The sequence below is a fragment of the Larus michahellis genome, chromosome 4, assembly GCF_964199755.1.
Source record: "Larus michahellis chromosome 4, bLarMic1.1, whole genome shotgun sequence".
Lineage (NCBI taxonomy): Eukaryota > Metazoa > Chordata > Aves > Charadriiformes > Laridae > Larus > Larus michahellis.
Genome location: NC_133899.1, coordinates 53,302,609 through 53,327,481, shown reverse-complemented (window position 1 = coordinate 53,327,481; position 24,873 = coordinate 53,302,609). Strand labels below are relative to the sequence as shown.

Sequence of the window (24,873 nt, the reverse complement as noted above, 5' to 3'; positions counted from 1 at the left end):
CGAGGACATCTGCCAGGAGGCTGCTCCTCTCTACCAGCTCTAACCTGGCACTTGCGCCTGCAGAGGGTCACAAGCCCATCCCAAGCATACCCACCTGGCTTGGGCCAGAGACTCCTTGGCGGAAGACTTGGTGCTAGAACACGTTTTTTTGCTCTGTTGGGCAAAAACCTGCTGATTTCATCAGTGCGAAGGCGTCGAATTTGCTTGTGGGACCTAATGGCCATTGGGAGAACAAAGCTCTGTAGGTGCTGGGGGTGATGGTCTGCTCCCTGCACTCAGCAAAGCTGGCTTCTTTCTTTGACAGAGCAATAGGGAGTCATTTTCTTACACAAGAGGAAACAAATTCTCCAGACATGATGCCCTTCTGGGCAATTGTTGCAGTTTGCTCTGAAACTTTCAAAACCACAAAATACGATTATTTTTTTTAAAATGTCCAAAGCCCAAAATATTTTTTTTTCTTTTATTGGGTTCCGTAACCGAAAAAAAAAAAGGTTATTTAAAAATGTTATGTGTTTCCTTTTTAGTCTGGTGAGGGAGTAGGGGGATATTAATGCTTGAGGGGGATTCTCTCCCTCCCCCGCTTCTCAAAGAAAGCTTGCCTTGTTTAAAGTGTTTTCCTTCTGCCTGTCTCCATAGAAAATATTAGGGATATGGGGTCTGGTATTCATTATAAGCTCCCAACAGAGTCAGATCAATGAAACTTTAAATAAAGCAGCTGTGAGCCAGTATGTCATTTAGCTGGTGAAGTTAAAAGCACGTATAACGAAAATGGAGCTTAGCCATTTGGTGAGGGCCTCTATTCCCTCCTTCAGAAGCTTGCGTGACGTTGGCTTGTGGCTCATGTTTCATACTCACACAAGGCAGATTTTGCCTGAATTTTCACCTGCGTACCTACCTATCTACTAGAGCTCAAGCCTAGACCACCAAGCACTTGGCTGTTATACAGCCATGGCTATGTTCACCTTTGCAATCGGGGTGCCTGGTGGTTTAACCACAAAGTCAACCCTTTTTTTTTTTCTTGAGTGTGAAAATAATTAGGCAAAACACAAACGCATATTAAAGTTGTCTTTTCTATAAATGGGGAGTGAAATGAGTCCCTTCCCCCCCTTCCTTTTTTTTTTTTTTTTTTTTTTCTTCTCTCCTAGCCTTGGGGGAAAAAACAAACCCAAAATAGGACCGCATGAAGCCCCAGTGCAGTTGTCAGGAGAGCTCCAAGTCTCCCTGCCTGTGATGCTTTGTCACACCAGGTTACACACGGTGTGTGGAGGCTGGCAGTATTTCCCCTGGGTCACCATACTCCTCCACCATGAAGCTGCCTGCGAGAGCCAGTGCCTGATGTCCATGTTTCCATCTCAGTCGGACAGGTCATGGAGAGCTTTTTTCACCGGACAGGGAATCCATTTTCCTTCCTCTCTCAGCAGCGCAGCCCAGAGCCACAGAGGTTGATTGGGTCAGCCTTGTAACGCGAATTCAGCCCTGCCTGAAGAAAAGCCCCCCCCCCCTTCCCCCCCGGGCTGCCAGGAGGTTCAGTCTCACCAGCAGATGGGAAGGAGGGGTGGGAGGCACCTCGGGGAGCAGCCACATATTCCAGCAGCGTGATATTTATCGTTTTCATCAGCGGTATTGCAGTTAAGTCGAAGGTGCAGGAACACAGAGGAAAGGTCAGGCAAGAGCGATGAAATGATCAGAGGCTGGAAGGACTTACAAGAAAAGATGAAAAGGGCAAATACGTGTATCTCGGGTGAGCAGGGATGGCTAAGGAAGGCTGACATTACCATCCAAAGGGAACAGTCCTCAGGGAGGAAAAGGGAGTCTTTAGCCTAGCTCAAGGGGCTTGCAACTCAATGTGACAGGAGGAATTTTGGAAGGCAAATACGGGTTAAACAGGAAAAAAACGTTCCTTGTAGTGTCATTTGTTAAACTGAAGTGATTTCCCACAGGGAGCAGCAGAAGCCCAGACTTGTCTGTATGCCGGGGAGGGGATGTACCTTCCTGTGCTTTAGGAAAGGCAGGAGGTGGTGGCGAGGAGCTGGGGCAGGTACTGAGTGATGGACGGGCCTGTGTCTGCCAGCTTTCTGCCTGACAAATAAAATCCTGGGCCTGTTGCTTTTCCTACGTGCCACCCGATGCTTGAATTTGGCAACAGTAACAGAATAAAACTCTTCTGCCGGTGCATATGCTGGGAATTAGCAATTGGGGATGTTGGAGGGTCGTGTAGCAGAGTCAGACCCCTGGAAAATCTGATGCGGCTTTATTGAATGCACTGTGCAGGTCAGGGGGCTGCAGGAGAGATGCCTTGGCTGCTTCAGAGCTGCAGAAATGATGCCAAATAGAGAAGAGATCTGCATAATCATGTCTTTTGTTGCTGGCAGACACATGGTCAGGACATTGTGGTGTCTGAACGCTTAATTCTTGAGCAATAGGTGTAATATGTGCCTCTGAATGGTCTGGGAGGAAGAACAAATAAAACGTGTGCCTATTTCTTAAAGAATTTAATCTTCCTAAAATAATTTAAAATGCAATTTAAACAGTAGGCTTTTTTGCCATTGTGTTTGTGAGCAGAGCCCAAAAAGTACCTGAACAAAGAATTTATTTTCACCGAAACGGACATCCTCAGCTCAATGCTGAAAAAGTAGCAGAGTCACTGATCTGAGTGCAGAATTTGGGAAGGCAGCTGTGCCACTGACATTTCCTTCTGGGAGGTGACACCGATTCCTGTGCCAAGCGAGCAGGCGCTTTGGAACGAGACCTGCGGAAAGAGCAAAGCTAATGCAAACAGATAATGATTCACTGGCAGGAACTAGACACCAGCGCTCCTGGCCCTCGTCCTCTTCGGACTCCCGACAAGCCCGGGGTGCCTGACTGCGCATTTGTTATCTAAGCCGGAGCAGGAAAGCCCTGCTCCTCTCTGGCCCTGCAAGGAGCAGCCGCACTCTGGCAGGCCCAGCACACGGTGCCGGCGAGCCCAGGGCAGCGCCGGTGCTGCTGGTGAAAGGTCTGGGAATTGAGCTGCCTTCCCCTCTGGAGTGGGCAAGTCACGCAGAATAGCCTCGTGGTGGTCCTTGAGCTCAAACTCCGAGCCAGAGGAACCCTCTGTCTCTGAGGCTGAAAGTTTAATTAAGTTCTGGCACCAGGTTGGCAGGATGGCAGATAATTAACCGAAAACACCAGACCCAGATAGATGTGGGTCTGGGAAGTAGGCTGAGATGCCAAAGCACTCCATGTGAACCTAGTGCCTGGCTAGAAATTTACTGTCAGATCCAGCCATGTTAGTAAACGGCTGAGGGAGGCTGGGGCTGACAGCTCCACATACTGCCTGTGCTCCCCTGGCCCCAGCTGGGTGACAACCAGCCCCTCAGAGGCCCACTGAGGTGAGGGAGAAGGGGAGGTGATGCTGGAGACATCTGTGACCTTGGGCTACAGCGGCTCGCTGCACACTGAGGTTGAACCTGGCACAAACTGACAACCCTCATACCCCATGGTTGGCCTTTAAAGTCTACACAGTGAGTAGCACCCTTCAGTCAAAGCCAGCTGCTTAAGGATCCAGAAATGCATGTGAAATCTTCTTCTGAACCTTCCAGCTATTGCACGCTGAGGGCTGTCCCACCTCGACCCGTACATGTGCTGGTGTAAATCACTTCTTAATCCCTGCAGGTGAGAGCGCTTTGTAGCACCAAACACCTGCTGTGCTGATGGAGTGCTTCTTGCAGAAAGAGCCCGTGTCTGAGGATAGTATGACCCAAAATCTGCTGAATCTCATCTTTCATTTGGACAACCTTTCCAGCATTTGTGGCTGAAAGTTAAATATTCAAAGTATGAATTGTTGTCTTCTTGAGGGCTTGGGTGGCTATCGTTATGGGCCAGGGGAGGAGTGAATTCCAGCATCCTCCCTCATTATACCAGCTCCGTGCTGTTATACCTGTCGCTTGGATCACAGGATGGTTTAAAGCCTGACGCCACGTGGTGGCACGGTGCCCAGCAGGGAAAGAGCACTTTAGAGTTAAATTCTCTGGTGTGGTTACAGTGAGATGTGGACCTGGTTACTACTCCTCTGGCGGCAGACCCCTGTCAAGGGGGAGGAGTGATTGACAGTTTGGGTTAAAAAAACCCAAAGAATTGGTATTACAGTGGCCCTGAAAGTTGAGTTGGTAAAACTGAAGGAGAGAAAACAGCAAGTGGGAGAAGCTGGGAGCAGAAACCTCCAGAACCAAGACTGCCATTGAACTGACTGTAGCATCAAATCATACCTATAGAAAGACCACGCATTCCTGTATCTGTAGGCAGTATGAAGAGAAAGACCTCTGTATCCGGGTGAGTACTTTCAAAGAGTCGTAATGCTTAAATATACCTTTTCAAAGTAACTATAGTGGCATAAAAATTCTGTGCATGCTAGGCATAATTGCTGGGTGGTTAAACAGTTAGTGAAATGGCAGTTTTTCCAGCAAGATCTATCAGAAGGTTGGAGGAACCAGGACGTCATATAGATGCCGTAGTTATATGTAAGCTTTGTCCTTTCTACTTTGTGTACCTGTGTAACGTTACCCCTGTAATGTGACAACTAATTTAAACAGTCTCTTTTGATTACAGCTTAATGACAGTTTTCATGGATTGTGCAACTATGTGGTATATTGTTTTAATGTTGGTTTCGCTTAATTTAACAGTTGCCTAAAAGTTAGAAATAAAACCACTAGTGATGGGACACGTACCATCCTCCCCAGAGTTGAAAAGCAGGTGAAAGTTAGGTGATATAAACACAACAAGATATTTACAGCACTGATAACGCTTCAGCCTTCTGCAAGGGTTCCACCTCTACTTCTTGAAGATATCGCAAAGCTCTTCATGAACTGTGTGGCAGCCACATGCCTGTTGGAGCAGTACCGTGCCATAAGAAATCTGAGGTCATTGTTAAGTCTTACTTACCTTCCTGTCATTAGGTAGATCATCACTTGTCCGTTAAATATCCTACCCTCCATTGCCACATCCCAGAATAGGTTTTCCCTGTTTCTGCAATGCCAGTGTATTTGTTGAGTTATTGTCTAGATTGTGATCTACTTCAGCTTACTACTATCTACTTATAGATGTTGCTACTTCCTAAATGGGTATTTCTGATATTTGTACTGGTGGATTAGACTTCCTAAACATTCTGTGCCCTTGTTCTTGCAGAATTTCATCTTCTTGTTGAATCATTCCTTTGGTTTCTGAGACTCATTTTGAATTCTGTTCTTGTCTTCAAAGCATTTGAAACTCTTCCCAGGCTGATTCATCTGTACGTTTTAACACTGCATGCTCTAATCTGCTTAACAAATTATTAATGCAGGTGTTGAATGGTCCTGTGCTAAGAAGAGATTCCCTGATTCCACAAAGGAATTGTCCCCAAGTTTGTCAAGGAGCTATTTTGAAGGCAAAGATCGAAAAAGTTGTGCTTCCAGCATGCAATGAATTTTACTTTGGCATTTTCCTGTTTGCTTAAGAAAATGGACTAAAATCTTTATTACAGTCAGGTTTAACACATCTCTATTTTATTCCCCTTGGCCGCTAGCTTAGTTATTCCAATAAGGAGTATTGGATTCATTTGAAAGAGCTTGTTCTTGATTGCCTGCCTTGTTGGCATGAGCAGCTTACCAGTTTACTGAATGAAAGTGCTTATAAACTGATGATTTAACCTTTTGTTCCACTGCCTTTCTGACCTTTGAAGTTAAGCTTGCCAATCAAAAAATTACCCCACCACCAGGAAGTTAGGTGCTCAGGATGATGCTAGATGTTTCTTAGTGATGGTTCATGACTTCAGTGAGTTTCTTTAGGATTAAAAGCACTGGCTACTTGAGAATATGCAAAGTTTCTTCATCCTATTCTACCCCTATTATGACCTATGTTCTTCACTCCCTTTTTAAGATGAATACTGGGTCTCAGTTAAGCAAAAGGTGAAGATGACACGCCCAGTGTTTGCAGTCTGCCGTCTGCTGAAACCCAAAACGGTTGCCGATGTCAGTCCCTGGGTCTGTGTAAATAAAGAAGACGGTTTCTCAAAACAAAGAGGAGGCGTGATTTGAGCTGCTTGGAAAAGTAACGGCAGACCCTGGCCACAAGTACAGTGGCTGCATTTTAGGGGGTATGTCTAACGTTGAGTTAAATCAGAAAGGTGCTCAGATGGCTTTCAGGAAAGGTCTGAAAGGGCCAGCTGAGGAAGGACACATGACCCTACAGAAGCTCTCCTGTTACCCTCTGAAGGTTTATAACTAGCTTTGACCCAGTAAACTGTTTCCGTAGTGGTCTACAGCTTGCTTTCATGGCATTGTGAGATTTCCTCACAAGTTCACATTCAGTGTCTACCAATAAACACACTGAGCTGGTGTAAACTTGTTCTGATGATTCAAATATTAACCCAAGGAGAAAAAAAATCTTTTTCACTTTCTACCTGTAAGCTTCATGTTGAACCAGGTACTACTTGCAGCTGGCATAAATTCAACATAAAAACATAAACCTAACCTAAACTTTTTTGCTTGTACTAGATGATGTAAAAAATGTGTAATTCCTTATCGGTATTAAATGTTTACTGGGATGTGATCTGATGGGATGATGCCCTATTCTGCTGTCAAGTCCCTTAACTGCCTCACGCAGTGTCAAGCTGCAGAGACATAGGCAGTGCCCGCCCCATATCCTAGGGAAGAGGAGGCAATTGGTTCCTGCCTCCACGGCTATTTCCTGAGCCACAGCCATCAGCACAGCCCTGAATAACAGACTCACCCGAATTAAGAGCTAAGGTCTGCAACTTCGGCGATGAGCTACAGATCCTCCTGTTACCATAAGGTACCTCTGGGATCAGTTGAATACTGCTGCTGAGCTATAATTAATAGGATGTTAATTATTATGTTTGGTTCAGAAAGATGAGTGTGAGGAATGGTATCCAAGGGGTTTTAGCAGGAGCCAGCTGAAACAAGGCCGGTTAGGCAGTGAGGAGCTGTTCGGACTGTGGAAGAGGAGCCCTGAGACAAGGCTCCCCAACTCTACTGACTGCTCCGTGACACAGCCGCACGGCAGCACGTTGCTCTCTGAATTACAGTCAAGTGAAAAAAATACAAGTGCTACAGCTAAATCTATTTCTGGTTGGTGGACAAGGACTCTCGACCTGACACTAACATATGAGAAATCTACATATTTGGATTTGAGCAATTTGAGAAGTTTAGCTTTCCTGAAAAGTGGAAAAATAGAAAAACCCAGTGACAAAGTGATTTCTGAGTGTCTGTTATTCTATGATATCTACGTCAATTTCCATTTTCTTTCTCCAAATATTTTGAAGCAAAACAATTGGTGCTCAAAGATTAAATTCTCTTTTTAGTTTTTGCCATCTCCTTGAGACTTTTGCAAAGCTATCTTTAAAAGAACTACACTTGGTCTAGCAGTAACAGAAATACATTAGTTCACAACCTTGGGAAAAAAGGACAGAGAATGCATAAGTAAAAAAGTGTACAGAAAAGGAGAAAGTAAAGAAAGGTAGAGGAGATTAACATCGAGAACCATAGTGAAAGTAATAACAAATACATTCACCAGTAGCAGGAGACAATGCTAGCTACATTTCTGCCTTCATTGACAGAACTGTTGCAGAACTGGGCAAGTGCTGAGTCTTTGGCTGTATGGCTTATACAAGCAGCTTCACCGTGGATTCAAGGGGCAGTAGTCTTTGCAGAGAGTCTTCAGCAACGGCAGGTAGAGTCTCTGAATTGGGGCCTCTCTTTTTTCCTCTCTCTTGCTCCTCCTTTTTTTTTTTTTTTTTTCTCCTGTTCCCTCCTCCTCACTGGTTTAATGCTGTCTGTTGGGTGAAACCATATAAACTTCCAGAGCATCCTCCAGCAAGTTATGCCAGAGGTCTACTACCAGTTGGTGAAGAGCCACTTCCTTTTGCGTGTTTTGAACTTGAACTTCATTAGTTTAATTTGATGACATCTAATTTTCATATTTGGAAGAGACAGTGAAGAGATAATCCCTATTGACTATTTTCTTCAAGCAGTATCAGATAGTAATGGTGGCTGGCTGGGACTGTCATACAGTCCTTTGCTGCTTTATGCCCTTTCCACTTCCAAATAGTGACTGTATTTACCTAGTTACCTTGATGAATTAACTAGAGGAATTTCAGCCTGCTTTTGTGGTTTTCAGCAGCCCAGAGTTGCAAGGAAGTTAGCAGTGTGGACATTGCTGGGATAGCCAGCAGCAAGAATATTAACAAGTTTTAGGTGGTCTTCAAACAGCCTCAAGCCAAAGGGAGAAATACTCCTTCCTGTTAATATAAAACTCGGAGAAACTGGGTAGGCAACAGATGTGCCTGCTGATGACCTTAGCTGATGTGGGAAGACCATGTGAGTAAAAGAGCGGGTGACCTTTATGTTGGTAACACCCTTGGGCAACTCAGTAACCTTTTAAAGAGTGATTTTTGTCTCCTGGATCCCCCCCTGACTTTTGCTTCTCTCCTCCCAGTGGTCTGAAAATGAGATGCAGAGGATATAACTGCCTTGCAGTAACAAGGACAATGCTTTTTAGGCTGCAGTTTTGCACTGCTAAAATGAACAGGTTTTCCTTAATGGGGTGCTCCTGCCCCTTCCCCTCCTCTCTGTCCAGCGCTAACCCTTGTTTTTATCCCACTGCAAGCTGGTTTTCAGGGAGTTAAACCACCAGAAATCTGCTTCCTGCCTTTTCCAGAGCTGGTTTTTGCTGGTTTAGGTTTCTGAACTAGCTTACTGCGGTCAGAAGAGTCCCAGTGTTGGTGGGAACACGACTGTCTGTTCCCACGGCACCTGTTAGAGCACCGTAACTCATTATGAAATTAGCAGCATTAAATGTTAGACGTCACATCTGAATGTATTTTTCTCAGCAGGTAAAGGTTATGATCCACAGGGATAATCACAAGTGTTGTCTTTTCATTGCTCAAAGTCCTCGCTCTACTGTGGATTCTTGCACGCGTTCATCATCCTTGCTTTTCTCCCGGACCCAGACACTGTGAAGGCTGGAAGCAGGGAAGCGTGCATCTTTGTAACCCAAGGGAAAAACAGGCGGTGTTGCTAAACCTTTAGCTACACTGTAGCCTTTCTCATCATTGCCTGCACAAATAACTTTCCCAGTTTGGGGTCTGTGCACGGTGTTGCAGTTTGAGGAGTGTGTGTGGGGGCAGTCATATAAAGCTATGACGTCAGGGGCATCATGTGCGGTATTGTTTCAGGGAAATTTACGTCAGTCACTAAGCATGAAAAAGAGAAGTTTGTCCCCGTAGAGCTGATTAATAACAGACACTGGGTGTAACAAAGATGGCATTTCACAGTCCTCAAGGAGAATGGGGAGAGGAAGGGTTGGCACTTGAGGCAGTGCACGACTCCAGGTGACAAGTCAGGGAAATGTTATCGGAAGGGTCATACCATCCACAGGTCAACCTCACATAGCTATAATTGCCGCCTAACTCTTTGTGTAAAGCCAGCTGATCCAGCAGTGCACAAATCTGGCAATGACAGTCACAGAGCTGCAATCTCCGTCTGTATTAGAAAACTAGTGGGTGTATCTTCAACTTCCAGATGTCTTCTGCATTTTGAATGACCCTTGGGATAGTCTGTTGCCTCTACTGCAATCGTCTAGAAGCCAAGCTGTGATAAATTCTGCAGAGTTATGTAAAAGAGAAACAAAGCTCAGCTCTCTACCTTGTCATTACACAATTGATTCCAAATGAGGATGCAAATAGATCAGGTGCTCCTTACATAATTTTCTCCTCTCATTCTTTGCTCATCATGACCAAGAGAGAAGCGCTTGTTCCTGCAAGACCTTGCCCACTCCTGTGCCTGCCTGGCACAAAAGCACAGCACAGTTTTTAGTCTGTTATGTACTGTATGAATAAAAGAGCCTGATGGTTGTGTTTAACCCATTGCCTCAGCTTGAATGACAGCCCTGTGCTACGCAACCCTGAAAATCCAGGTTTGTTTGTGCTTTCGCTCCCTTCTCAAAATGGCTTCCAGATGAAGGAACACGCCGTGTTTTCCAGGCTCCGGACCAGCATTAACGCCACGCTCAGTTTTCTTCCCACAACAGGCAGATTTAGCGCACCGCCGCCGGTTACCTAACGCGGGCCGGGCGGGCTGACAAGCGAAGGCGAGCTCACCAGCGGCCGTCCTCCCTCCGCGCACCGGGGAGGGTCTCGGGAAAGGCCGGGTTATGAGGGGGAACAGGTAGCGAAGGGCGCCCGCTCCCAAAACCCCTCCGCAGGCAGGGCCGGGCTGAGGCCCCGGTCCGCTGGCCCTACGGGAGGGCTGCGAGCGGGACCGTGCCCCGGAGCAGCAGCGCCGCACAGCCGGGACTCGCCATCCCCCCTCCCCAGCCCTGACCCAGATTCCGTGAGGGAAGGGGCGAGGTCGCCGCCTCCGCCAATGGCCGCGCCGCGCCAGCGTCACGTGGGGCGGGTGGGCGGTGCGCGGGTCCGCCTCCATTTCGCAGCGGCGCGGCAGTCGGCAGCCGGCCGTCGCCCAGGGAGGAGGGAGCCACTCGCCCGCCAGCCCAGCGCCGACTGCCCCGCACCAAGGCCCGCAGCCCAGGTTCGTGACAGATCCTGGGGGAGCGTGGGGGCTTCCTCGTGGAGCGTCTGCGGGTGGCGCCGGGAGCAGTAGGGTCGGTGGTGCGGGGAGCTTCCGGCTGCGCAGCCGGGCGGCCTCCGACCGGCAGCCGGATTTTCTCCCCGCTCTGGTGCCCTCTGCGGGGTGGGGGCCGTAGACGTCGCTGTTGGGCGCGGCCGGGGCCGCCATTTTGTGTCGGCGCGATGGCGTTCGCTTTTCTTCCCCTTGCTGGAGCGGGGGAGGGGGCGGTGCGTCGGCGTGTTGTGGGCGGGGCTGCGGGCTCAACCTCGGGTTCCCATTGGCGCAGGCTAAGGCGGGTCCCACGTGACTCCTTCCTATTGGTCCGGAGCGGGGGCGAGGCCGGGCCGGCCGCCTGCGGGGGACTGCGGCAGGGAGGGCGGCGGGGCCGTGAGTCAGCGGGCCGGGGGGCGGTGGTGGGCCGGGCCGGGGGCGCTGACAGGCTGGGCGCCCGTGTGTCCCGCAGCGAGCTCCGCCGCGCCCACAGCCATGAGCGGCTGCCGCGTCTTCATCGGGAGGCTGAACCCGGCCGCCAGGGAGAAGGATGTGGAGAGGTTCTTCAAGGGATACGGCCGCATCCGGGACATCGACCTGAAGAGGGGGTTTGGGTTTGTGGTGAGTGCGCCCCTCCGCAGGGCTCTGCGGGCCCCCTCCGTTGGTGGTCGCTCGCATCTCACGCACGTTTGATGTGTGCAAAGCTGCTATCAAAAGATAACGCTATTAACACGCTCATGTGGCATTCTTAGAGGTGTAATTTTTTGTTTTTTACTTTTATGCTTTTGTTGTGGTGGTTTTGCAGGAATTTGAGGATCCGAGGGACGCAGATGATGCTGTCTATGAATTGGATGGAAAAGAGCTTTGCAGCGAGAGGTGAGGTACCCTATTTCATGATTATATGAGCTTGGCTACCTAAAATAGGAAGCGAGTCAATTTTAAGTTGCACTGTGTTAACAGTTTGTTACTTTGAACGATTTTTTTTTTCTATAACTATGAAGGAATGTGTAAGAAGAAAAATGTAACAACATATGTTTTTCCGTTTCTTTCTTTTCCCCAGGGTTACAATTGAGCATGCAAGGGCACGCTCTAGGGGTAGAGGCAGAGGGAGGTACTCTGACCGTTTTAGTAGCCGCCGTCCACGTAGTGACAGGAGGTATGTATAGCTTTGAACTGACATGGCTTAAAAAAGAATACTGTGGACTCATCTGATCTAAGAACTTGAGCTAGAATGAGATATTAAAAGGCGTTATTTGCCTTTTCAGTCAAATCATTTGATGTGGCAGCAGGGTAGCGAGGATTATAAAACTTACCAGATACACTTGTCATCTTTATGCTTCCCGCCCCAAAGTACTTAATGCTTGTCCTAGATTACTCAGGGCATTCCCTAGTTAAATTGTGGCAGTAATGGTGATATGCTGATACCGGTTATTGGTATAGCCTTTATTAATGTTAATGTGTGGTTATATTTTAATTACTAATAAAAGTCTCAATTGTTTATTTCCAAACAGAAATGCCCCACCTGTAAGAACAGAAAATCGCCTCATAGTAGAAAATTTGTCTTCTCGAGTCAGCTGGCAGGTTTGTTGAAACACGATTAACTATTTTGACTTCATTTAATGGGTATGTAATGTAATGTAATTATTTTGTAAAATAATTAATTAAACAGTAATTATAATTTATTTAAAATGTTTATGTAATTAATGTAATTTTAAATAATGTAATTTAAATATTTTCAATGAAAATTAGTTAATTTTAATTTATATTAATAATAAATGTATATATTTGAGGATATATATTTATTTTTTTCTTGTTTTTTAAATCCATTTTAACCACATATTAAACCCTTTATTTGCCAGCCTATCTGTGTCGTTGGCCTTATGACGAGGAGTGCCTGTGGGTTATCCTAATCGTTCTGTCTTGGTCACTCTTGGTTGGGCCTGGTTGACTTTCCAGTCAGCTCCTACAATGTCACTTGGCCACCTCTAGATCTGTGTTTGCCGGTCTAGACGTAATCGATGCACTCCTTAAAGTGCCACATTGCAACGATCCCAGAGCGTTAACGAGATCTGATTCCTAAGTTGAGAGCTGTTCTTCCTGTAACGCTTCCGAATAAAGAGGTCCCGGTCGAAAAGAGTTGAAAGATACGAAATTAGGTGGTCGTTGGAATCCTGATCGCAGTAAAGTGGTCCTTGGTAACATCAAGCATAGAGAATGTCTGGATCCATCAATAGTCTCCTAATAAGGGAGGGCAGTGCGATTAATGGCTTCCATCGACTGGGTAGTGTTCGTCAAGTGGGTGGCGAAGAGCCAGTCGGGCATATATCATGACGGTACCTCCGGTCGCTTAATGCAGTTTGCTGCTTGGCTAGCCTAGGGAAATGTTAATAAAGGTAAAGTAAACTATATTTTTAATGACATATGGGGCACAAAATAATTGGTGTTATGTAAATGTAATTCTGTATTCTGTATAAGACTCTTAATGTAAATGGAGATTGAAATAGTACAAAAATATATGGGTAGTATTTCACGCTTAGTCCAGTATATATACAAATGTACTTTTTTATTTCTTTCTCTCTCTCTCTCTCTCCTCTCTCTTTCTTATTTAATCTATATAATCTTTGTAGACTAATATTTTCCTTAATGTTAAGACAGATTATGAGCATTTTGCTTAAAGCAATATGCTTTTTTCATTTATTTCGTGCCCTGATATAGATAATTCAATTTTGATAGAATACAAGTATGGCAATTGCCATGTTTGTAATTTATCTAACATCTCCTCTTTCAGTAGTCGTAAGTTTCTTTTGTTTGTTTTAAAGTATTTTTGTATAGATAAGTATTAGTATCACTTCTTTGCATAACATAACTGGTCTTGTGTTAGGATCTCAAAGACTTCATGAGACAAGCTGGGGAAGTAACCTTTGCGGATGCACACAGACCTAAGTTAAATGAAGGGTAAGTCTCTAAAATAATCTCTTGAAAACTGTAGAGTAATATTTGTATGCACAATATTTGGGGCGGGAAGCTGGCTGCTTTCAGTGCTCGGCAGCTGTTCATGGTTTAATTTAGCTGCCCTTTGAAAATGCATTCTCTGGTATTTGGGGAGGGGTGTTCTTCATGCTTGAGTTATGACAAGGAATGACTACACTGAGCAGTGTAAGTTTTTTGGATTTGTTTTTTTTTTTTGTTTTTCTTTTTTTCCCAAGTATGTTTTGCTCTGTCATCAAAAATACAACTCGTAATAGTGAGCTCTGTGTTTTGGTTTTTGTTTTGTTTTTTTCTGTAGGGTGGTTGAATTCGCCTCTTACAGTGATTTAAAGAATGCTATTGACAAGCTTTCTGGTAAAGAAATTAATGGAAGGAAAATCAAACTAATTGAAGGCAGCAAAAGGCACAGGTATGTATTTCTATTCTCTTAACTAATGCTCCACTAAGAAAACTTAGTGGTCGGTGACCAGGCAACCCAACTGGAGGCCAGTGAATTGCCTGGTTATTGTGGTGGCCCATGACATTTTGTTGCTAACACCGACGCTCTTTGTTTCCTCAGTAGGTCCAGAAGCAGGTCACGGTCTCGTAGCAGAAGCTCATCCAGGTCTCGTAGCCGTTCCCGTTCCCGCAGCCGCAAGTCTTACAGCAGGTCAAGGAGTAGGAGCCGTAGCAAGTCTCGATCAGTTAGTAGATCTCCAATGCCAGAGAAAAACCAGAAGCGTGGTTCTTCCAGTAGATCTAAATCCCCATCATCCGTGGATCGGCAGAGGTCTAGATCGAGGTCCAGATCTGTTGACAGTGGCAACTGAACTATAAGTAACTTGCCCTGGGGGCCCTTTTTTAAACCATACTTGCTAAAAACTTGTGGTAAGTATGTGACTTTCTGGGGGAAGGGTTTGGATGGGGAGGGGGGAGGGATGGGGGGGACTTTGTAGATGTGGACCATGGTGGGAAGGGTTATTGACTAATTGTATTAAATGTTTTTTGATAACCCTTTTCTTGCTCACATTTTTGTGAATGTCTGAAGTGTATAGTTTGTGTATATTGGTAGAGCTCTTTTTAACTAAAGCAGACAAATTTTTTTGTACTCCGAGGAAAAAAAAAAATATCATCTGAACACTTAATTCCCAGTATATTGAACTGTGAATAGCAACTCAGAACACTAGTTTAATATTGCAAATTAAACCAATAGCTTTAGGCATCTAAGAGCTCTACATGTGCTGTACATAAAGCTTTATTTCAGAGGGTATTTTTTTTGTGCTTTTGAACCGGTGTTTCAGTTATAGGTCAGCAGATTAAGTGCTGGTCGGTACTGGTAATAAAATGTTATTTTAAAAGCTTTTCATTTAATACGACTTGCACTACACTAAGAAAATGCCCATTTCACTGCCCTGTGGTAATAATAGTCTATAAAGCACCCTAATTCTTGATACTTAAGAACTAAATAGCTAAAATAAAGTATAAAGAAACACGTCTCTGCTTCTGGTGTGTTCTTACTGTTAATAAAGTCTTTGTGACTGTGCCTCATGTTGTTGGACAGCGTTAAAGTGTTTCTTAAAGATGGGTCTGCAGCAAAGCTGTAGTTGAGTGTTTTGGGTGTGAGGGAGTAATTAGTTCCTCTTAAGTACATCATGCTCTGTCCTTAAATATCTTTATGTCCTGAAATAAGGACCTTGATAATAAGGAGAATCATGCTGTCATAGTTCATAGCAGAAAGTCAAGTCATTTAAGGTTTTAATCTCTGCTCGGATAATAAGCATGGAATATAAAAGTTGGATGTAGCAGGCATATGTCATTAGTGTGTTTGTGCACCTGTGTATGAGAGGACATTGAGGTGTGGATAAAGCATTTTTATAGGCATTAGTGCTCGTTCTGCAGAAAGAGGAGGGATTTTTAAGTTGGTGGGTGGGAGCGCTGCAGCCTTACCAGGGCAGCAACCCTCTGCCATCCCTGTGTCTATCAAACCCTCATCCATGTTGCAAGAGAGAGCTTTAGAATTTAATTTAAAAAACAACATGTTTTCTTATAAAGTGTTTTACAAAGCTACTCCAGTAATTCACTGAAACCTTTAAAAAGATCTCTAGAGCCTAGTCTGGCCTTTGGATGCAAGGCGCTTCTGTTTGGAGCGAGGTCTGGCCTTGGGGGAGGTTGGTTGTCGGGTGTCTCTGCAGGCCCTGCTGCCTTTTCTTTGTGCTGTTGCACAGCTCTCGTAAATGTGTTCGAGCGAAAACAAGCTTTTGTGCCTTGTGAATTTGACCTTTGAAGGTGGCACTGTATCAAACTGTGCGGGAGCAGGCACTGTGTACACAGTTAATTGGATTATTACTAGTCTGCTTTGGGGAGACACTGGCACAGGTTGCCCAGGGAAGTTGCGATGGCCCCTTCTGTGGATGTGTTCGAGGCCAGGCTGGATGGGGCTTTGAGCAGCCTGGTCTAACGGCAGGTGTCCCTGCCCAGGGCAGGGGGTTGGAACTAGGTGATCTTTAATGTGCCTCACGACCTAAACCATTTTCTGAGCGTGAGGCTTCTTCTCAGAGGTTAGCAGTTTAGATGCTGGATTACCTTAAGAGGTGTGGAAGAAGGAGGGCTTTAACCTCTGGGGGGTAAAGGGGCAGCATTAGCTGCAAGGTTAGCTGCTCTCAGGTCGATCGATCCTTCCTGCTTACTTGAACAACTAGGGGTGTCTGTGCTCAAGTGGGACTTGGGCACCTGGGCTCAACAGGAGCCCGGGTGGCTGAAGGCACCTGATGATTGGAAAGGGGTGGAATTTCAGACGCTTCCCTCCCTCAGGCTAAATATGAAGTATTACCTCCTCTATAAATAGCTGTTCCGAATTCTGTTTCTAAACCCCATGACTTGCCTTGCAAAGCAGCATGAATAGATTTCTGCATTTTATTTGGGGAGCTGGCTGTTGTGGCGGCAAACTTTCGGTGTAGAACAAGCTCCCAGGCTTTGCGTTACGGAGGGTTACATTGACTTCTGGCCAGAAATGATTCTGCAGCGATGAAGCTGAGGTTCTTGGTACAAGCCTGTTTATTCATCTTAGTTCAGATGGAGTACTTCAGGTTACAACGCGTACTTAGCACATTGGATCTCTTAATGCCGGTATTCCCTCATACCTCGTATTTGTGATGTGACAGTAGCTAGATGGTGCCCTGAAGGGGTGTTGTATTTAGTTTGCTGACTCCTACAAAGCGGGGAGCATTCAAGGCTTGTGTCATTTCAGAGGCACGGCTTGCAGGCCCCAAACTTGACGTAGTAAGGCAGTTTGCACGGCCGTGTTCAGTTTCTGTGGGCTCTGTTGCGTGGAGAGCAGTGGTGGTACACCGCACCATGCGTGGGGTCTGGAGAATGGGAGCGACCAGCAACCCACGGGCTGCTCAGCTGCACCCAGGGTCTTGGTGGCTCCTGCACTGAGAAACTTTCACGCCTCGTTTTGGGTCTGTGTTAGAGAAATTACGTGAATCTTCAGCGATGTCTTTGAGAGCTGCTTCCAACATGTGCCAGCGGGACAATTCCAGGTAAGCGAAATTAAAGAAGGGAAACTGATGCGGGCAGTGATTTGCAAACGTACAAAACCCGGGGCAGTCACTTGGCACCATGGCCCTAAGCTGTCCCAAAGGGTTGTCGTGACGACTTGAAAGTCACCGGGAAGTCTCCCTCGTGGGCAGGCGGGGAGAGGCTTAGTGTGGAGCAAGGTCTTTGGGAAATAGCGGTGAGGGCGCAGAAGGCTCCGTGGGGGTCCCCTTGTCTGGCGTGAAATGAGCACACGGATGAGTGTCTTACACAGAACTGCTAGAGACCTGCGAGCCGGCTGCAGGAGGTGGTGCTCGGAGGGGTGGCGACAGCAGCTGCCGCAGGATCCGCCTGTGTTGTGTTCCTGGTTTCCCAGCGTTTCTGCAGGGTCTTGACGCTGGTTTCATTTCTTGAGCAGTAACTGCGTCCCCAGCTGCACGCGTCGTTTTTGCTGCATCTGAAGAAAAAGAAAAAAAGTCCTGAGAAGAGGCAGTTGTGAACCCAGGTTGTGGAAATGCTGCGACACAGCTACAGTTGGGGTTGCTGGGTGATTTAAAGCAAAAGGAAGGAAGTTGTGAGTCCTGTCAAAATATTTAGGCCATTTTGCTTCCAGTCATTTGTGAATCAGAGGCTGGAAAGCCGCCCTTCTTAAAGTAGTCTTGCAAACACCTGCGTGGCTGGTTCCAATATCAACCGCCCTGCGCTGCAGGCACACCTGAGGGCCCAAAATGAGCATTTTTTTTTCCCCAATAGCAGTCATCCTTCAGCTGTAGCTGTAAGACAGAGTGAAGTGCTCCTGTAGCAGCTGCTCCTCTGTCCCAAGGGACTGGAGAAAGCTGGTCTGGAAGCATCAGAGGGATGAGTGGGGTAGGACCTCATTCGGCCCTGCATTCTCCAGCCATCTTCTCAGACACTCAGCTGGGCTTTGGCAGTATGGACCTGCTGAAGTTGGAGAAGAGCCTACCTCGCGTCTATACCAATACTGTATGTATATTTTAATTAAGCTCGAATCTATTTGTGTACTTCTCTAGCAGGAGATCCACACGCTTCCTTCCTTCAGCTGCAGCACTCGACAGTTCTGTCCTTTTCCTCCCCCCGCCACTCCAAAAGTGACGTCCTTCAGTGAATCTCAGCAGTTTATGGTGAAGCTGGAATTTGCTGCATTAAAGAATATCTGATATTCTGTAGTTTTAGGGAGCGTGCATGTGACTGTTCTTGGCACGTGCTCAGTGCAAATCACAGCTTTTGTAGGATGCCCGTCCTAATTTAAGCACAGGACTCTGAAAATCTCGGAGCACTGATGATGTAGATAGTAGGTCGCTGTATGAAACATTCTGCTAATGAAAGAAGTCATAATTTCTAATGTTACCTATGAATTTTGGTCTGATTTGTATTTAATGCATTGGGTATGGTAACTGAGTTAGAGGGCAAGCCAATTCTGCCCCTAGAAAGCAGAAATTCATTGGTAATTATATGTAAACATGCGTGGTTTGGATTGGAAAATAGAAATAGGAGAAAAAAGGAAATGCAGGAGCAAAGCTGTACTTGCCATTTGGTTTCTTTATTCTGTCATGGATCCTAAAGACCAGGATCAGCAGAAGTCCCTCTCCAAGCTGGAACAGCAAGTAGAGGAGCGGGAAGAAGTACAGGGGGCCGATGATTTCTGGGGCGAAGGCGACCTTGAGGATAGTGGAGCAAAGCTGTACGTTCTGGCAGCCAGTTTCCATGCACACTGTCCGCCTGCATCTGAAGGAGGAAAAGTTAAACAGATGACAGATTTAATCCACTCTTTTTAACAATTTGAAAAGAAGCCCGCCCACCCTGCTGTTGCAATGCTTCGTGCATTCGCCTGTGCTAAAATCTGCTTCATGAGGAGCAATACTGGCGTCCATCCCTAAAAGGTTTTGCCTCGTGCTCCCTTTGCAACGTGCAGGGACAGGTCACGTTATAAATGTGGACTTTGTGCTTAATGGAGTTTGGAGACATTGCATCCCGCTCCAGGCACTGCAGCTTCCTGCAGGAAAGGAATCCGCTTCCAAGGTGCGAAGGTAAAAAATAGTGAAGCCTAGAGGGCTTCCTACCTGGATTAGATAGGATGGGAAAGGGAAGGAGCGGGTTTTACATGCAAGGTTTCCATTCTGAATTCCTGGGCTTTCAGCTGAATGCATTGGCTGGTTTGGGATAATTATAGCTGAGGAACAGTTGTGTCGCTTCAGGCTTGCTCTCTGTTGGTATTCCCTAATTCTTTGTTGTTCTTCGGTGCTATTCCATCTCTTCGTCCCCCAGCTTCGTTACTGAGAGGCTGGTAATGAATGCCTAGCAGATCACTGGTGACCCCAAGCCAAACCCATCCGTCTGCTTGTTCAGTGAACCTGCATAATGGACTTCCACCCCTTCCGTGGTGTTCAGGCACCTGTGTCAAACACTGCTCCAGCTGAGCAGAGCTTGAACGCATTTCTCTCCCCACTCAAGGTGTGGGAGTCCTGACTGGGACAGCTTGCGGTGTGTCTGCTCGTACTCCTAGGGCCTGTCCTGGGAGACTGCAATCAATCTTTAAATTACAAAAGTACATTCGTGTTGAAACCCACATTTTCACCATTGCTCCATAGACCAGAGCTGTCATACCTCTCTGTTCTTCTGGTGACAGAGAGTGAGGAGAGGGGGAAGTGGAGGAACATACCGTTCATTAAGCTTGAAGACTGCGGAGAGAACATAGCCCAGCAGGAATCCAATAAAAGGCATCAAGGCAGAAGATCCCAGGAGGGATGGTGAGAAGATGGCCGTGATACTGCTTCCCACACTGGCCACAGACAGAACAATTATTGCAGCAGATGACAGCAGAAACACAACCATCCCTGCCTAAAATGAAAGTGGTCAAGACAACAGACAAGAGAGAAATCCCCAGCAAAATTTGCCTCAGCTGTTGGAGGCGGCTGTGCCCAGTTCCCTGCCTATCACATAAGTATATAGTGAGAATGCGTAAGTGCCTTTTACGGACATAAATGTGACAAGTAGTCAAGAAGAGACCACCCTGAGGTGTTATCTAGAGAGACCTTAAACAATCAAGTACCTTTCTGGTCTATGTGCAAAACGACGGGTACTTGCTCCACCAGCCACTTGTTACTCAGCTATTGCTGTGTGTCTCTCTGTCCAGGTCCCTTCGTGGGTCGAGTCCACACAAAGGTGGGGAGGAAACCACTTTACTCACAGGTAGAGTCTGCCTGCAGCAGGCATGGAAGGTGGTGGCTGCATTTTCAGATTGTCTCACTGCCGTTGGGTGATTCGGCAGGTGAAGCAGCTGGGGAATTTTGGGAGGCAGAATACACAGCTTTTCTGCCTGTCTCTCCACTTTGGAGTCCAATTTGGATGGAGTTCCCCAGGTGTTTTTTAAAAGCAAGTCTCCACCCCCTTCGTCTTTTGCAGAGAAGATAAATGGAAAGGTGGTGTTAGCAGAAAGGAACATGACCCAGGGGTCGGCTGGGCTGGTGCAGGTCACCTACTCATGCTAGGCTTTTAAAGCTTTTTCTGAAACAGTCCAGTCATTCCTGCCCTGTGCTTTGAAGAGCTCTGGTCCTCCTGCATCTGGTCTAGCCTGACTCCTGGGTTCTCATGCTTCTTAGAGGTTAGTGATTCCTAATGTCGTTTTATCAGGTCTGTTACGGAGTCTTGGCACCCAATTCTTGCTGTGCTTGGTCCCAGTTTCTCTGAGATGAAGCCTTAGTGAAAGAAACTATGAAAAGCAGGTTTACAAAGTTGTTAACAGCTCTCTGGGTACTGCTGTTAACAGTACCCAGAAGCTCTTGAGCTAGGCGATGGTGTAGCTGGTTGTCCAGATTTCCCTTTTGCTGTTTAAATGCCTGATGTGCAAAGGAGGCAGGGAGATGATGCCAGGCATAAATGGGTGTTTAGTGATCTAGTGGCTTCTGCTGGACACATATCTCATTGATGCAGGCAGCAACTGTGATGTGACTTTTGCCCTGTGCTAGACCTCTGAGAACAGTGGGGTAGTTTTTTTTTTCTGTTTGCGTCTCTTTTGGAGTTGTGGGGGTTTTGTTTTTGTTCTTTAAAATCTGGGGTCTGCTTTGGTTCCAGCAGTAGCTGGGGGCAGTGCCTATGAGGCTCATTAGTGCCGCTTGTAGCAAATGAAAATGAAGCTAAAACTGAAGCCAGCAAAGAAGAGCAGGGTAGAAAGTTGCCTACAAAATGTTGTTTGTCTGGAAAAGGTGGAGGACTTCTCTTTGGACAAATATTTTAATGATTAAAGTGGTGAAGTGGATGTTGTGAGTTCTGTCCTTGACTCTCTCATTGATTTGTGGCATGCCTTAAAGAAGTTAATGTTTCTGTGCCTCTAGTTTTGAAAACTTCCTTGAGGCCCTCGGTTGAAAGACAACTAGACCAGGATACTTCTTACCTTGATGATAAAGCCAGTGTACTGTGGTTTCTTCTCATTCAAGATGATGCCGATGGCACAGGGGATTAGCATTAGGACCAGGGAGGTGATTATTCCTTTGTAAGGCACCTTGCCCTCCAAATCATCCTCGTATAGTCCTCCCGAGTAAAGGTACAGAAGCAGAGGCATTAGTCCAATTGCCAGGATCGTCGAGCATGCGGTCATTACAATGCTGAGTTGAAGAAAGGACCCTTCAGCAGAAGAATGACACTTCCTTTATGGAATACGCTCACTTTTCTTACTAACCAGGACGCGTGGCTTTAATGTGAGATGTTACCTTGCTCTTTCCCAGCCTGTCACTGAGGTTTCCCCATCACTATCAAGTTGTATAAGGATGTGGTATGAACAGAGAGGGGGGAAGACAACTCAAGTTCTAGACAAGCTCAGAAAGAACCCGCTGAAACGTGGGTGCAGCTCACATTTCAGAAATTCACAAGTGACAGAGAAATTAATAGTTGATACTTCCCCCCTGGATATTGTTTTAACACTAGGGTTCGTTGGATTGTGGGGTTGTGCTAGTTCAACCTTTCTCACTGATGCAGCATCTCCAGGCAGCGTGCTCAGTTTATGTAGAGCTATGTGCTGCTATATAGATAGATATAGCATATATATGCTATATGTACTCTTGTGTAGAGATGAAAAAGTGTTCCTGCACCCACCTCATCAAGAGCAGCATGCCATATGCTTCAGAGAAAGGTACAAAATCCCATTTTATTATAAAACTGGGACAAATTGATTCATTGAGCAATATGGGTGCTTTAAAAATATTCTAGATTTAGTATTTCGGTCTTTGTCCAGCTTCTTGGGGATTGCTAATGTTGATTAAGCTAGTTTTGGAACCAGTCATACCAGACTAGGTTGGCCTGGGCAATGAACACGCGCTCAGCTTGCCTTACCTGAGGTTCATGTCCCCTCTCAGTGCCAGGCTAAAGACGTTGGAGAGGTTTCCCCCTGGGCAGCAGCCACAGATGAGGATGGCCAGGGATTCGATAGCACCCAGCTGGAAAAGCTTGCCCAGCACAAATGCGGTCAAGGGCATGACGCCGTACTGAGCCATTACAGCAATTGCCACGCCTTTGGGTTTCCTGAGGTGAGTTGTGATCTTGGCTATCTCCATTGTACACCCCAGAGATACCATGATGACGAAGAGGACCACAATAAGGATCACATTCAGGGCTTTGTCTGTGGCCTGCTGGCCGAACGCAAGCGGTGGTGCCGCACTGGCCATGGAGTTGCTCTGTGTGCAACCTGGGCTCCGAAGCTCTGGGCTCTCAAGGGCCCCCTTGGTTTTGTTCATCCTGCTGAAGAGCTTAGAGGTCCCCCCTTCTGTAAGTAGCTGGGAAGATGAAGAAGGGATTAATTCAGAAATCCATATAACATCCAATTAATGCAAGCAAAACATGAAATCTCTTTCCGGCCACCCCCCTTGCTGTTTAGCAGCTGTTGAAACAGAAATCCGTGTTTTGAGCAATCAGCTGTGAACCCCATTCCCTTCATTAATACGTTGTGCAGTGTGATGTAGCTTCTGCTCTGGCCCCCCAGCTCTTCCAGCCTCTGCTCTCACCGTGAGAACACGGGCAGGGCTGGTGAGAGCGAGGGGGAGGCTCATTAAAAACTGGTAAAGATGGGCATTTCATACAAGGGAAAATGAAACAGAAGAACTCTCGTCCACAAGATACTGCTGAGGCCAACACTTAAAACCATGATGCATCCAGAGTACTTTAAGTATTTTATAACCCTTGTTATAAATCTACTTCTGGCCATAAACCAATCTCTTGATAGGAGGGCTAGGAAGAAACTTGGATGAATAGTTTCTATGGCAAACTCTTAGGGGCCTTCCTGTCTCTCTTCCTTCAAAATATTGTTCCCTTCTGAGCGTTGAGAGGAGGCGCTGCATGGCAGGAGCCTCAACAGACCTCTGCATGCACAGCCGTGCTTGCTGCAGCACAGCAGTGTTGCTCGCAGGACCTGAGATGCCTGCACCACTGGCTGGATCGTGGTGTAGGGTACCACCCGAGCTCTCCAAGCAAAGGCAAGAAGGTGATTCTTACTCACCCTGGACCGGTGCCTGCCTAGTTCTTTCAGTACCAGCATGCAGAGCTCTAGTGTGCAGGGAAAAGGGAGATGGGTGGCTGGAGCTCGGTCAGGAAGAGGGGTCGGAGAGGTGGCTGGCAAAGATTCTTCCTCCAGCTGCTGCAGAGGTGACATCTGTCCATCCCCCTGCTGCTCCCTGTACCCTGGCTGTACAGGGGACGTGCTTTCCTGCATCTGCCATGCTGGGGAACAGCACGTTGCCTGCCTGTCCCCAGGTACCTCCCTCATCCCTCTGCAGGTTTTGCCCTCATTTATGGAGTGAATGGACCTGAGGCAACCCCTAGGTCAGGCATGGGACTCCAGAAACACACAGAGCTGAACACGTTAAACTAGAACAAAGCAAATGCCGTTACCTTACATGCCTAGGGGAGACTTCGGTCAGGTTGCTTGCTGCTCCATCCCTTCCTTGCCAAGCTTGGTCCTTCAGTTTTCTGCTTCAAGAAAATCTTTCCCTCTTGGCAAAATCTTGTCCTCTGCTTGCAGAATATAAAGCCTTTTAGAAAGGGAAGTTGCTATATGATGGTTACGCCTACAGGTCTGCAGACTTTTCCTCTCTGGTGGGGGATTTTAACCAGGGAGGTTTTCTGCGATATGGCCAAGCTCTGATCCCTCTGCTGAAGGGTATTATAAGGCTGCATTAATGTGTCCATTGCTCCTATTCATCTGGGAGCTCAGCAGCTCCAGCCCCATTGCTCTGGAAACGCCGTTGGTGGCAAGCAGGAATGTTTGGGCTGTTCTTCTCCACTTGCTCTCACTTTGGTTGGGAACTTTGTTTTCCAGGCTGGCAGCCAGGACGGAAAAGCACCGACAACAGCTCTGGAGCCCAGCGTGGGCATCCCCCACCGGGTGGGCAGGAGCGGTGCCTGCTGCGGTGTGGGACAGAGCCGTGCCGGCAGCTCCCGGGGGCTCTGTGTGTCCGTGCCCGCAGCTTCTTCCACACCCTTGTGAGCACGACGCCACTGTGCGTGGGGATGAGGGCCCTTCCCCGTAAATCGCAGGTGGTGCTTTGAGGCATCTCTGGCCCTGCAGTGGCAGAGTACTGCCCAGCCTTGTCGCTGGGGTCCCGGCTAAGCAAGTGGGAGGAGGTGGCCTGCAGTATTGTGCACGCTTTGTTTTTCCTGTGGCATCTGCAAGATTTCCAGGCACAAGTAAGGGCTGCCCAAGTAGCACATGGGCAAAGCCCGTAGGAATTAGGAGAAAAACGCAGGAGCAAAGCCCACAGCAATTCCTTCT

At 46.9% G+C, this 24,873-nt stretch overlaps 2 protein-coding genes across 5 annotated transcripts; one reads left to right on the top strand and one right to left on the bottom strand.

Annotated features, from left to right (window-relative positions):
- Positions 1–10,429: 10,429 nt before the first annotated feature.
- SRSF5 (serine and arginine rich splicing factor 5) lies at positions 10,430–15,053 on the top strand. Of its 3 annotated transcripts, none has more exons than XM_074584839.1 (8): positions 10,430–10,562; positions 11,065–11,213; positions 11,398–11,468; positions 11,653–11,748; positions 12,104–12,173; positions 13,474–13,547; positions 13,879–13,989; positions 14,140–15,053. In XM_074584839.1, the coding sequence occupies exons 2-8, from the start codon at positions 11,088–11,090 to the stop codon at positions 14,387–14,389; spliced, it is 798 nt and encodes a 265-aa protein (XP_074440940.1). In that variant the 5' UTR covers positions 10,430–10,562; positions 11,065–11,087; the 3' UTR covers positions 14,390–15,053. The 3 variants fall into 3 exon arrangements, with proteins under 3 accessions (XP_074440940.1, XP_074440942.1, XP_074440943.1); XM_074584841.1 differs by having other exon boundaries at positions 10,434–10,562; positions 14,143–15,053; XM_074584842.1 differs by lacking the exons at positions 13,474–13,547; positions 13,879–13,989; positions 14,140–15,053 and adding an exon at positions 12,452–12,999 and having other exon boundaries at positions 10,434–10,562.
- Positions 15,054–15,298: 245 nt separating this feature from the next.
- SLC10A1 (solute carrier family 10 member 1) lies at positions 15,299–24,383 on the bottom strand. 2 transcript variants are annotated; one of them, XM_074584837.1, is made up of 6 exons: positions 23,994–24,383; positions 22,443–22,882; positions 21,508–21,718; positions 19,777–19,955; positions 18,646–18,842; positions 15,299–17,553 (listed from the first exon to the last, which is right to left on the bottom strand). In XM_074584837.1, the coding sequence occupies exons 2-6, from the start codon at positions 22,841–22,843 to the stop codon at positions 17,363–17,365; spliced, it is 1,179 nt and encodes a 392-aa protein (XP_074440938.1). In that variant the 5' UTR covers positions 22,844–22,882; positions 23,994–24,383; the 3' UTR covers positions 15,299–17,362. The 2 variants fall into 2 exon arrangements, with proteins under 2 accessions (XP_074440938.1, XP_074440939.1); XM_074584838.1 differs by having other exon boundaries at positions 16,460–17,553; positions 23,999–24,106.
- Between the last annotated feature and the right edge of the window lie 490 nt (positions 24,384–24,873).

What these genes read in the sequence shown, in the direction of transcription:
- SRSF5 (XM_074584839.1), top strand. Translation starts at nt 11,088, where the DNA reads ATGAGCGGCTGCCGCGTCTTCATCGGGAGGCTGAACCCGGCCGCCAGG. An exon ending in AAAGAGCTTTGCAGCGAGAG is followed by an intron (nt 11,469 to 11,652) that starts GTGAGGTACCCT and finishes TCTTTTCCCCAG; the next exon opens with GGTTACAATTGAGCATGCAA. An exon ending in AGACCTAAGTTAAATGAAGG is followed by an intron (nt 13,548 to 13,878) that starts GTAAGTCTCTAA and finishes TTTTTTCTGTAG; the next exon opens with GGTGGTTGAATTCGCCTCTT.
- SLC10A1 (XM_074584837.1), bottom strand. Translation starts at nt 22,843, where the DNA reads ATGAACAAAACCAAGGGGGCCCTTGAGAGCCCAGAGCTTCGGAGCCCA. An exon ending in ACACTGGCTTTATCATCAAG is followed by an intron (nt 19,956 to 21,507) that starts GTAAGAAGTATC and finishes CTTTCATTTTAG; the next exon opens with GCAGGGATGGTTGTGTTTCT. An exon ending in CAGAATAAAGAAACCAAATG is followed by an intron (nt 17,554 to 18,645) that starts GCAAGTACAGCT and finishes CTTTTTCTTCAG; the next exon opens with ATGCAGCAAAAACGACGCGT.